This window comes from Eurosta solidaginis, chromosome 1 (assembly GCF_040869045.1).
Source record: "Eurosta solidaginis isolate ZX-2024a chromosome 1, ASM4086904v1, whole genome shotgun sequence".
Classification (NCBI taxonomy): domain Eukaryota; kingdom Metazoa; phylum Arthropoda; class Insecta; order Diptera; family Tephritidae; genus Eurosta; species Eurosta solidaginis.
In genome coordinates, this window is record NC_090319.1 from 261,265,456 (window position 1) to 261,278,609 (window position 13,154).

The 13,154-nt window shown below is 35.7% G+C and overlaps 1 protein-coding gene across 2 annotated transcripts in view; it reads right to left on the reverse strand.

Moving 5' to 3' along the window:
* Positions 1-13,154, reverse strand: part of Dop1R1 (Dopamine 1-like receptor 1) — a 363,402-nt gene that overhangs the window by 50,607 nt on the left and 299,641 nt on the right. For both annotated transcript variants that reach the window (XM_067769834.1, XM_067769827.1), the window contains exon 6: positions 2,368-2,613. In XM_067769834.1, coding sequence (XP_067625935.1) covers positions 2,368-2,613 — 246 coding nt within the window. The remainder of the gene's footprint in view (positions 1-2,367; positions 2,614-13,154) is intronic.

Genomic DNA, 13,154 nt, shown 5'->3' on the forward strand with positions numbered 1-13,154 from the left:
AAATCTCTTGCCGGCATCACTTGGGGTAAAGAAAAAAAAAAGCTCATTACCACTTATCAAGCACATGGCCAGCCGATTGCATGCTACTCCTCCCCGATATGGTCGCCAAGCCTAAATACTACTCTCTGGAAGAAGCTACAGGCCTGCCAAAATACTGCCCTCAGAATTGCCACGGGTTGTCTTCTTATTTCCACAGATAACATAATAGGCGAGAATACTCCCCATCAGGGAGAGAAATGAAATGCTAACCAGACAGTTCCTTTTGAATACCCAGAAACCTTGGCATCCCAAAAGACATCTGATTGATGAGCCTACACCGCCTAGGGGCTTAACGAGTCATCTCCGTAAGCATCATAAGGAAATACGGCACCTGAGATCACAGCCGTATGAAGCCAAAAAACAGAAGCAGGTCCTCAGTGAACTCCACAAACAGGCGTCGGATCTTTATGTCAGGAAATGCCCGGTGAATCTTGTACTCAAAGAACAATACCCTAAACTTGCAGAAGGGGAACGCACACTTCCTAAGGAAACGCGAGTCACTCTAGCTCAACTTCGATCTGGATACTGTAACAGGTTAAACTCTTACCTCGTACCAGTGTTAGCTTAGTATAACAAAGAACCTCTATAAAGACCTGTTACACTTTCAATTAGCCTAATATATAGTGTGATTAAAAATGATGTAATAACGTCAGCTCTTGAACTATTTCACAACTTACAAAACACATCTCCCACTTACCCGCCATAACAGATCTCAACAGATGCCAACATAATAATTTCCAAATGTTCCAATACCAAACGTTTTTCCGCATCCTTTTTCAATATCAAGCTTATTGTGTCGTAAAGGCAATTCAACACCGACAGTAATATTAATTCATTATCATAGGCGTTGCCCATGACATAGAAAAATAAATCCACATTATCCTTATAGACGGAGGTTAAGCTATCCAACATAATAATTTCCGTATTGGAACGATGTGTTTTATTGAAAAGATTCTTTTCAAAAGCTTTTTGTTCTTTCACAGCTGGAAGGACGTTTTTGTCATAGTACTTGGCCAAAATGCGATTATCATCATTGTCCATGATGCACATACTTTTGATGACATTCAATGTCAGCTCCTGGACCTCTATGCCAGAAATTGCCCTGCGAACACCGTTCATAAAGTTAAATAACCCGAACTCGCATTGAAGGAAAGCAGAAGGGAGACGCTGGCCACTCTAGATTAACTGCAATCTGGATACCTGTTATACGTTCAACTCTTACTTATCCAGAATCAACCCCGACATACAACTTGAAGGAACATTGAAGCAATTTTATAATGAAGTTCGAACACAAAATCTTGAAAAAAAAATTTGGTTAGAAGAGGCTAAAGCGGTACACTCAGGCATATGTTTGTTTTCTTTTATAAATTTATTTTTACATGTTCACAAATGTGAATTTCAATTACTGCAATAATAAACACTTCACTTAAAATATTACCAAACAATAATAACAATCTATTGATTTATTGGTTTACACTATTTTCTCCGTTATTTACAATTGTTTGTAAGATTTAGAATGGTTTTCTCCTATTTACAATTGTCAGGTGTTTCCCTGCAATATTGCCAGCTCGTTAAAACAATATTATTCCGAAAAAATTGCACTGTAAAGTTTTCCGAAATAACACAAGTAATAAGCTATACTGGGTACGCATTGGGCTTGAAAGTCTCAGTGAATACGTAGTGACTACGTACGACGACAAACGCGAATACGTAAGAAGTTATAAAATACGAATTCTGGGTGAATGAGAATATGAATGAATGCGACGCAAACATTCACGGTGACACACATAATACGGGCCTTAATCTCCTCGAAGGAATATCGCACCAAAATATATTTATTTAATGCAGTAGTAGCAACACTTTTACAAAGTCACAGTTATACATACCTAGATATAATTTTTACTTTATTCGCTTTCTTATTAATCTTAATTAAATGCATTTGTTATTCATCTAATGTCAACACTTATAAATATACATGTACGTGTATTATAGTAAAATACCACCTGCAACCATATCCAAACGGGTACATTTAGCGCAAGCAACAACCCGTTTATGTCATAAAGCTAAATTCATCAATGCTACATTTTCGATTTGAAACCGAGGAGTTGTGATTATAATACGCTTATGTATCTCTTTTCAGAGCCAAATAACAACCGCCTCTTTATTCGGTTATTCTTTTCGTATTTCATTTCTGCTACATCAAGGATGCCACTTAAGTTAAATTTCAGATTAATCTAATATTACAACAGGGTCGCATTTGATTTAAAACTCTTTTGGTACTAAATTCGATTAAGATTCCACACTATATTGGTTTTATTTCTTACTCACCTGCAGTAAATGCCAATCATGACCAAACATGGAAAATAGAAGCTGATACAACTCGATACAACCGCATAAGTTGGCGTCAGATCCAGTGCACATGTCGGATAACGTTTGCCGTTGTCTTCAACGATTAAGGGTTGCTCCGGTCTGTGTAGACCTAAAGAAATTGGCACGAATGAGACAAATGCGGCTAATAACCAAATCGCAGCAATTGTAATAACCGCAACACGTCGTGTCACCCAACGACCATATCTGCAAATAAAAAGAAAATAATTGAAATGTTGCCAAAATTCTAGCCAAAGACCGTTTTCGAAAAATTCAAAAAAAAATTTTTACTAAAATTAAGGAAATAAAAATTAAAAAAATTTGGAAAAATTTTGTTGATTCCAGGAGTTTTTAAAAATTATCATACAAAATTCTGAAATTTTTACTTTAAACTTTTAGAATATGCAATATTTTCTACACAATGCCAGTACAAAGTGCAAGCATGACCCCTCAAATTAGTAAATACTGCTGTGAACACGATAGAAGCAACAACAATTTTTCACAATTTTAATAATTTATTGTCTTACTCTGTCTCATTCAGTTCATTTAAGAAAATAGCTTTTAAATTTCGAAAACATTTTCGAAAAATTTCGAAAATTCTCTAAAAAAATTCGGATGAAACAACGCAAACATTAGAAACATTGTTAAAAAATTCGAACTCTTTTAAAATCCCAGAAACATTTTCGCGCTATTACTTAGAAATTTCAGATTCTTTTTATACTCAGTTGAGCAGAGCTCACAGAGTATACTAACTTTGATTGGATAACGGTTGGTTGTACAGGTATAAAGAAATCGAGATAGATATAGACTTCCATATATCAAAATCATCAGTATCGAAAAAAAATTTGATTGAGCCATGTCCGTCCGTCCGTCCGTCCGTTAACACGATAACTTGAGTAAATTTTGAGGTATCTTGATGAAATTTGGTATGTAGGTTCCGGTGAACTCATCTCAGATCGCTGTTTAAAATGAACAATATCGGACTATAACCACGCCCACTCTTTCGATTTCGAAAATTTCGAAAAATCAAAAAAGTGCGATAATTCATTACCAAAGACGGATAAAGCGATGAAGCTTGGTAGGTGAGTTAAACTTATGACGCAGAATAGAAAATTAGTAAAATTTTGTACAATGGGCGTGGCACCGCCCACTTTCAAAAGAAGGTAGTTTAGAAGTTTTGCAAGCTGTAATTTGGCAGTCGTTGAAGATATCATGGTGAAATTTGGCAGAAACATTACTCCTATTACTATATGTATGCTTAATTGGTGTAAAAAATGGCCGAAATCCGACTATGACCACGCCTACTTTTTTGATATCGAAAATTTCGAAAAATGAAAAAAATGCCATCATTCTATACCAAACACGAAAAAAGGGATGAAACATGGAAATTGGATTGGTTTATTGATGGAAAATATAACTTTAGAAAAAAACTTTGTAAAATGGGTGTGACACTTATCATATTTAGTAGGAGAAAATGAAAAAGTTTTGCAGGGCGAAATCAAAAGCCCTTGGAATCTTGGCAGGAATACTGTTCGTGGTATTACATATATAAAGAAATTAGCGGTACCCGACAGATGATGTTCTGGGTCACCCTGGTCCACATTGTGGTTGATATCTCGAAAACGCCTTCACATATACAACTACCACCACTCCCTTTTAAAACCCTCATTAATACCTTTAATTTGATACCCATATCGCACAAACACATTACAGTCTCACCCCTGGTCCACCTTTATGGCGATATCTCGAAAAGGCGTCCACCTATAGAACTAAGGCCCACTCCCTTTTAAAATACTCATTAACACCATTCATTTGATGCCCATATTGTACAAACGCATTCCAGAGTCCCCCCTGGTCCACCTTTATGGCGATATCTCGAAAAGGCGTCCACCTATAGAACTAAGGCCCACTCCCTTTTAAAATACTCATTAACACCATTCATTTGATGCCCATATTGTACAAACGCATTCTAGAGTCACCCCTGGTCCACCTTTATGGCGACATTTCGAAAAGGCGTCCACCTATAGAACTAAGGCCCGCGCCCTTTTAAAAAACTCATTAGCACCTTTCATTTGATACCCATATTGTACAAACGCATCCTAGAGTCACACATGGTCCACCTTTATGGCGACATTTCGAAAAGGCGTCCTCCTATAGAACTAAGGCCCCCGCCCTTTTAAAATACTCATTAACACCTTTCATTTGATACCCATATCGTACAAACAAATTCTAGAGTCACCCCTGGTCCACCTTTATGGTGATATCTCGAAAAGGCGTCCACCTATAGAACTCAGGCCCACGCCCTTTTAAAATACTCATTAACACCTTTCATTTGATACCCATATCGTACAAACAAATTCTAGAGTCACCCCTGGTCCACCTTAATGGCGACATCTCGAGAAGGCGTCCACCTATAGAACTAAGGCCCGTGCCCATTTAAAAAACTCATTAGCACCTTTCATTTGATACCCATATTGTACAAACGCATGCTAGAGTCACCCATGGTCCACCTTTATGGCGACATTTCGAAAAGGCGTCCTCCTATAGAACTAAGGCCCACGCCCTTTTAAAATACTCATTAACACCTTTCATTTGATACCCATATCGTACAAACAAATTCTAGAGTCACCCCTGGTCCACCTTTATGGTGATATCTCGAAAAGGCGTCCACCTATAGAACTCAGGCCCACGCCCTTTTAAAATACTCATTAACACCTTTCATTTGATACCCATATCGTACAAACAAATTCTAGAGTCACCCCTGGTCCACCTTTATGGCGATATCTCGAAAAGGCGTCCACCTATAGAACTAAGGCCCACTCCCTTTTAAAATACTCATTAACACCTTTCATTTGATACCCATATCGTACAAACAAATTCTAGAGTCATCCCTGGTCCACCTTTATGGTGATATCTCGAAAAGGCGTCCACCTATAGAACTCAGGCCCACGCCCTTTTAAAATACTCATTAACACCTTTCATTTGATACCCATATCGTACAAACAAATTCTAGAGTCACCCCTGGTCCACCTTTATGGCGACATCTCGAAAAGGCGTCCACCTATAGAACTAAGGCCCGCGCCCTTTTAAAAAACTCATTAGCACCTTTCATTTGATACCCATATTGTACAAACGCATCCTAGAGTCACCCATGGTCCATCTTTATGGCGACATTTCGAAAAGGCATCCTCCTATAGAACTAAGGCCCACGCCCTTTTAAAATACTCATTAACACCTTTCATTTGATACCCATATCGTACAAACAAATTCTAGAGTCACCCCTGGTCCACCTTTATGGTGATATCTCGAAAAGGCGTCCACCTATAGAACTAAGGCCCACTCCCTTTTAAAATACTCATTAACACCTTTCATTTGATACCCATATCGTACAAACAAATTCCAGAGTCACCCCTGGTCCACCTTTATGGCGATATTTCGAAAAGGCGTCCTCCTATAGAACCAAGGCCCACACCCTTTTAATATACTCATTAACACCTTTCATTTAATACCCATATCGTACAAACAAATTCTAGAGTCACCCCTGGTCCACCTTTATGGCGATATCTTGAAAAGGCGTCCGCTTATAGAACTAAGGCCCACGCCCTCTTAAAATACTCATTGACACGTTTCATTTGATACCCATATCGTACAAACAAATTCTAGACTCACCCTGGTCCACCTTTATGGCGATATCTTGAAAAGGCGTCCACCTATAGAACTCAGGCTCACGCCCTCTTAAAATACTCATTAACACCTTTCATTTGATACCCATATCGTACAAACAAATTCTAGAGTCAGCCCTGGTCCACCTTTGTGGCGATATCCTTAAATGGCGTCCACCTATAGAACTATGCCCCACTCCCTCTTAAAATACTCTTTAATACCTTCCCTTTGATACACATGTCATACAATGACATTCCAGGGTTACCCTAGGTTCATTTTCCTACATGGTTGGTTTCGCTTATTTTGTCTCCATAGCTCTCAACTGAGTATGTAATGTTCGGTTACACCCGAACTTAGCCTTCCTTACTTGTTGTTTTTCAATCAGTTCTAGTACAAACTACGAATTTGAAGCGCTGTAAGCGTGAAAGAGACTGCAATAATTATTTACACATTTAAAACAGTTATTTTCTTTTTTTATATGATTTGAATAACTCTTGATAGAATCTTTTCGGTTTCAAAAACATTTTCGAAAAAATTTAAAAAAATCCAATGAATGGAATAAAACATAAATTTTAGAAAAAAACATTAGAGCTTCAAACTTCGAAAACTTTAAGTATGTTCAAAATTTTAGTTTGAAATTTTGACAACATTTTAAAAAAAGAGTTTCAAAACCATTTTCGAACAATTTTGACGAAATTTAAGAAAGAGAGTTTCCAAAACAATTCAATTACAATTTGTAATTTAATAAATTGTAAGTAAAAGTTTGAAGTCTATACAACTTAGCCCTGACTTTTAGCATTTTCAAACTTTTAAAATAATTCGAAGATGTTTTAAATACCTTTTCTTAGTTTTTGTTGAAATCTCGAAATTTTCTTAACATTTTTAAACATTTCTCGAACTTTCGAATTTTTTTGAAAATGTTTTTGAATTTGGTTTCCAGAATTTTTGTTATGTAATGATTATTTTTTTTTAATTTTTCTATAATTGAAAAATTTTATTTTGTTTTTGGAAAAGTAAGTAGACAATTTTTCAGACAACCTGCCATAGCTGCGCAGATAAATCCATTACGAAGGGTGCTAAGCCTTCATCATCAGTACGCTTTAGGAACGCTGCGCTAACCATTTAGCTACACAGCGGTGGTTTGTTTGACTGATAAATTGCTACCTCTATTCCTCTTTACCAACTATATTTAATCAGCGTTGCGCCATCTGTTGCCAGACACTGATAATGTTGGATTTGTTTATTGTCAATTACTTTGTTTGCCATTTCCCAAGTGCTCTTGGTTTATTAACAATTGTTTTTGTTTTATCGGCCTATTGATAAAGTATTCAAGGTTCGAAACGAGCTCAAGGCCAGAACAATAATTTTTTGTAATGATTATTGTTTTTTTAAATTTTCTATAATTTTTATTAATTTTAGTTGAAATTTCCATGCAGACATTTCTTGCATGCTTGAATTTTTTCAAAAACGCTTTTAAAATTTGGTTGTTAAAGTCTTCGTTAAACAAATCATCAAAAACGTTTCTTTAATTAATGAAAAGTACCTGGGCGACCGAGCTTTGATCGGCAAAGTTTCGTTGTGCTGGCAACGTTTCTCCAGTATCTTCATGCGCCGAATTATTAATTTCAAACATTTTTTTAGTTATACACTATGAAAGTCTCACAATTTTATTACATTCCAAATTTTACGAATTAAAACTATCAGTTAGTTTAATTAAATGTCAACTTACTTCACTAAGCGCCATCTGTTGGTAAGTAGTTAAGTGGTTTTATGTCGTTTTCAAATTGAGCATATGCCTCTAGTGTTCAACGGTAGCAAATTACCATGGTGAGATATCTTTTTGCTATAGTGAGAAATCTTTCTAATAGCAATCTGTGAGAAATTTGCAATTATTCATTTCATATTTGCCAAAAATATGCATTTAAATATATTTTGCTAGAATTTGCCACGGTGCCTTGATATTGCATTTCAATTTTATTAGCGTGTGTGAAATTAAGAAAATAAAGTCTAATCATGTGTAAGATTTTTTTACGAAGATTTTTAACTTTAATGTTCTCCTTTAAAGCTTTAATAGAATATGAGTAAGTAGAGTACTATTTCGTCTAACTACCCCAACCCTAAATGGCAACCCTACTCAAAAGTGTCCCTATTGTAATGGGGAGTGAAATACCTTTCGTTTGATACCCATAATGGCATATCTCATGCATTTTTTTTTAATTTCGAATAGGTGGCAATCCTAAATGGCAACCCTACTCAAAAATGTCCCTATTGTAATGGGGAGTGAAATACCTTTCATTTGATACCCATATTGGCATATCTCATGTAATTTTTTTTTCAAATAGGTGGCAACGCTAAATGGCAACCTACTCAAAATTTTCCTATTGTAACGGGGAGTGAATTGCCTTTCGTTTGATACCCATATCGGCATATCTCATGCAATTTTTTTTTTTATTTCGAATAGGTGGCAACCCTAAATGGCAACCCTACTCAAAAATGTCCCTATTGTAATGCGGAGTGAAATACCTTTCGTTTGATACCCATAATGGCATATCTCATGCATTTTTGTTAATTTCGAATAGATGGCAATCCTAAATGGCAACCCTACTCAAAAATGTCCCTATTGTAATGGGGAGTGAAATACCTTTCATTTGATACCCATATTGGCATATCTCATGTAATTTTTTTTCGAATAGGTGGCAACCCTAAATGGCAACATGCTCAAAATTTTCCTATTGTAACGGGGAGTGAATTGCCTTTCGTTTGATACCCATATCGGCATATCTCATGCAATTTTTTTATTTCGAATAGGTGGCAACCCTAAATGGCAACCCTACTCAAAATGTCCCTATTGTAATGCGGTGTGAAATACCTTTCGTTTGATACCCATACCGGCATATCTCATGCAATTTTTTAATTTTCGAATAGGTGGCAACCCTAAATGGCAACTCTCTTCAAAAATGTCCCTATTGTAATGGGGGTAAAATACCTTTCGTTTGATACCCATATCGGCATATATCATGCAATTTTTTTTAATTTCGAATAGGTGGCAACCTTGTGAAACATTCTGAGTGGCAGCACCTAGGTAGAAAGTATTAAAAGGTGATACATTATATTTGTGCCAAATTTCATTTAAGTCGGTCGAGCCGTTCCCGAGATCGTTCGGCTATACAAACAAACAAGAATTGCTCGTTTAAAGTTATAAGATAAATACGAGGAAAATACTTAATAAAATACATAAATAATTTTTTCAGCTTTTTTCATGTTCGCAAGGGTATATTTGTATATGTATATGAAAGCACGTAAGAATGCTACATTCACTAGATTTCACGGTAGGTATGCCCGTCGTAAGAGGCGCCTAAAATACCAAATTGATTCAAGGGGTTGCCACCGCAATATATAGCTTCTCCAACTCAATTGTCAACCTCACCTACCCATGGCGAATCCTTTTTCATTAACAGCCGAGGCTCTGGCGACCCCAAATTCCTCGTGGAATTAGGTGGTGGGGAGGGCGGGATGGCCTAGAAGGTTTAATATGGTCATATAAATCGTTCTCGAGATGGTCGGGCTAGTACCTTAATGGTCCTTTGTTACCGAAATGTACCCGATCTATATCCGGCAAAGGACCATCAACATCGACAACACTCCCCGAAGCCTTCGGGGTGTGTCTTATCGTTAATACAACAACATTCATTAGATTTGCTGAAATCGACTTTCGCATCCTCTTTATGCTTCGTATTTATTGGCATCATGCTGTTGACCATCTTCTTACGCTGCATAATTGCTGTGACATTCAATTGTGTGACATCTGATGCTGTGGTTGCCGATGTTTTTCTGTTGTGTTTTCGGAATTGCACTTCCCGCCTCCTCTAAAGTCGTAGATTTGCTTTTCTGTATACAGTTTAAAATTTTTTGTTCGTAAGAGACATTTTTAAGATTCAAATTCTTTGACTGAAAAAATGTTGATTCATTAAATTTAGTTAGCTTGCAAACGAGATAAAATGTCTTTCGATATTCGGCTGCTATTGACAGCTTTTATCAATTGATTTCAAGTAGACACAAACAAAAAAGTTATAACACTGTTAAGAATGTTGCTGATAGTTCATTGATTTTGTATCGCATTCTCACATGCGTAAATAGCACTGCGGAATAATAATTCAACTTTCATGTAGAGTAAAGCAAATATTTTTAACATTAAAAAATATTATATATTTTTTTTTTCAATTAATCCACAAACATTCTGGCTAAATATTTAAACAACTTTCAGCCATTTATTTTACACAGCCACGAAGGATGAAAATTTCCAAGGCACAACATGGTATAAGGCGCGTTAAGGGAGTTGTAATTTAACATCCTGAAGGGTACGTCAGTTCGCAAACAAACTTTTTCGTGCATTTTCATTGGCAAGATTGCTAAATCGGTGTTAAATGGCCATTCTCATTTGTCATTTCAATAAACAAACAAGAAACGGATGAAAAGCTCTTTTGATTGAAATGACATTTGCTGTCCGAATTGACCTAGTGAAAACCGAAGAGAAAGAAAAGGAAGGAAAAGAAAGTCAAAGAAAAGGAGGATTTAAAAGATTACATCCATTTTGACGAGTTATCTTACTGCTATCGACGTTTTATGGGCCTGATTTAGATACGTTAATATTGGATGAGTTGTCGGTTTGTTATCCATTTGGTATCAGCGGAGTATAGACCAATTAGCGATTTTTTTATCCCAAAGTTTTAAATTTGTTATCGATAGGAAATGTTATCGGTTAATTATCAAAAACTATCCAAATTATTATAATCAAAAACTATAGATTCGAAAAAATTACAATTTCTCATCAGTTTGTTCGCGAAAAATTATCGATTCATTATCGAGTTTTTGTCGGATTATTATCGATTTTTTTATAGATCAGATGGACCTTTGAGTGTTCGAGAAAATTTCTACGGAAATTGTATGGTCCTGTGACGGCGAGTATCGAAGAAGGTATAGTAATGAGCTGTATGAGCTTTACGCAGATATGACGAGTCTTATAGGATAGACGGCGAAGCTATTTTTCCGCTAACAAATCTATAACTTTTCAATAGCAAGTCGATATATTTTCGGTAGCATATTGATACTTTACGACAATAAAACACGTCCTTGATGTGCCAATAATATATCGATAAATCTTCGACAAAAAGCTCATAAGACTTCGATAGTAAACCACTAATATGCCGAAAATATTCCGATAGTGAAATTATGCCCGATAACTGTCCGTATTCATGAATGAAGTTTCCCGAGCACTGCCAAATGAATTATCTTGAAATCGCTCCGGAATGATCTCAAGATGAGCCCGTAATCATAATAGTCACGGTATGAACGAACATCAACACAATATATATATATGTGACCCGGCCTATGAAAAGGTGGCTTATGACTCAAAAAAGAAATTGCGAGAAACAGCTGTTGATAAACATTGCATTTCTTCAGTTTCTTAGTAGCTTTCTTTTTTTTGAGTCATAAGACACCTTTTCATAGGCCGCGTCATATATATTGCTGTGACAACTCTAACAATTTTCAAATCAATCAACGCTACACACGGCAACGCTATTTTTAGGCTTAGAATTTTCACATATCGCAATTTGTATAGTACATCAGCACATGTTTACAAGACTACATCGGCTTGTCGGTTTCTTTTTTCATTCCGTACAGGAATGTGAAATCTTAAAGCAAAATTTTCAAAATCGCGAAAAGGCAATCTCTGAACCGGTTTCAAAAAATTCGAGAATTCGTAAAAATTTTACGAAAAATTCGAGCTTCTTATTTAGAGTTTTATGAGTTTCTTGGATTATGATTTTCTGCAGCCCAAAGAGTTTTAGCCTATTAAAGTACAGGCGTTAGGGGTCTCGAAATTCGCGTTGATTTTCAACAAATTTTTTTCGATTTACCTTCAAATAAAAAATATAGTATATTGTATGAAAGAACCTAAAAACCAATTTTCGAGAAACATTTTTTAATCAATGTGAATTTTGATACCCGTAAAACTTGTATTTTGATAGACTAAAATTCATGAGGGTTAAAATTGCACACTAAAAATACTTCAAATACTTTTAAGAATTAGTTCAGAACTTCCGAAAGCATTTTTTAAAGTTCTCGAATTTTTCTGAAAACGTATTTGAGCTTGATTTGGGTAGTTTCAGTCACAAGGTTCATGGAATTTTTAACCTAGATAATCGAAAATAAAAAAAGAAGAATTTAGGGCCTCATTATCTATTACGAAACGAACGTTCGTTTCGCCGCAGAGACGAATCGCTAGTGCATTTGCACTGTGTTAAACGATGGCAACATATCACTTGACAATTGCTTTCGCCCTCCTGTTTGGCATAAAGTAAGAAACGTAAAGGCCGAACGAAAATGATAGAGTATGCCATTGCTAGAAGAAATCGTTTGGAGGCGAATCGTTCGTCTGAGCTATCGTTCGTAATACAGAATGAAGCCCTTAATTCAGGAAATTTGATAAAAATCGCCACTGCTATTTTCGTATTCGTTGCTGTAATTTATTTCTATATTGAATTCATATATGTGTATGTGTAGGTCTCTCATGTAGATACATTTGTATTCTCTGTCTGGTATCTATAGGGAATTTACAAAATATTTAGGCATTATTTTAACATTCCAGGCATACAAGAAACCTTATCTTACTTATGTAGAAGTGTATATACCTACATCTGAACATTTACATAGCTAAAGAGATAATTCCAATCTGCTTACAAGAATTTCTGTTCAAATGGCACACTTATATCACTTGAGACTTATTGAAAGCTTCGAAAAATAAATTTTACAAAAAAAAAAAAAAAATGTTAAATTTTTCATGTTTACAATGGCAATCAAATCAAGATTTCGCAAAGCATTGTTAGTCGGTTGGAGCGTGAAGAAAGCTGAATTATTCAGTGCGAATAAGAATGTTGTGTATATAGTAAAAAAAACAATAACAAAACAATTGATTTGATTCGTACATAACGTGTGGTGATAATATGAAATTGATTTTTATAAATCGTATATATAATTCGCTTTTATGATGTTACGCAGCGGATGCTGATAATTCCTTATTTTTG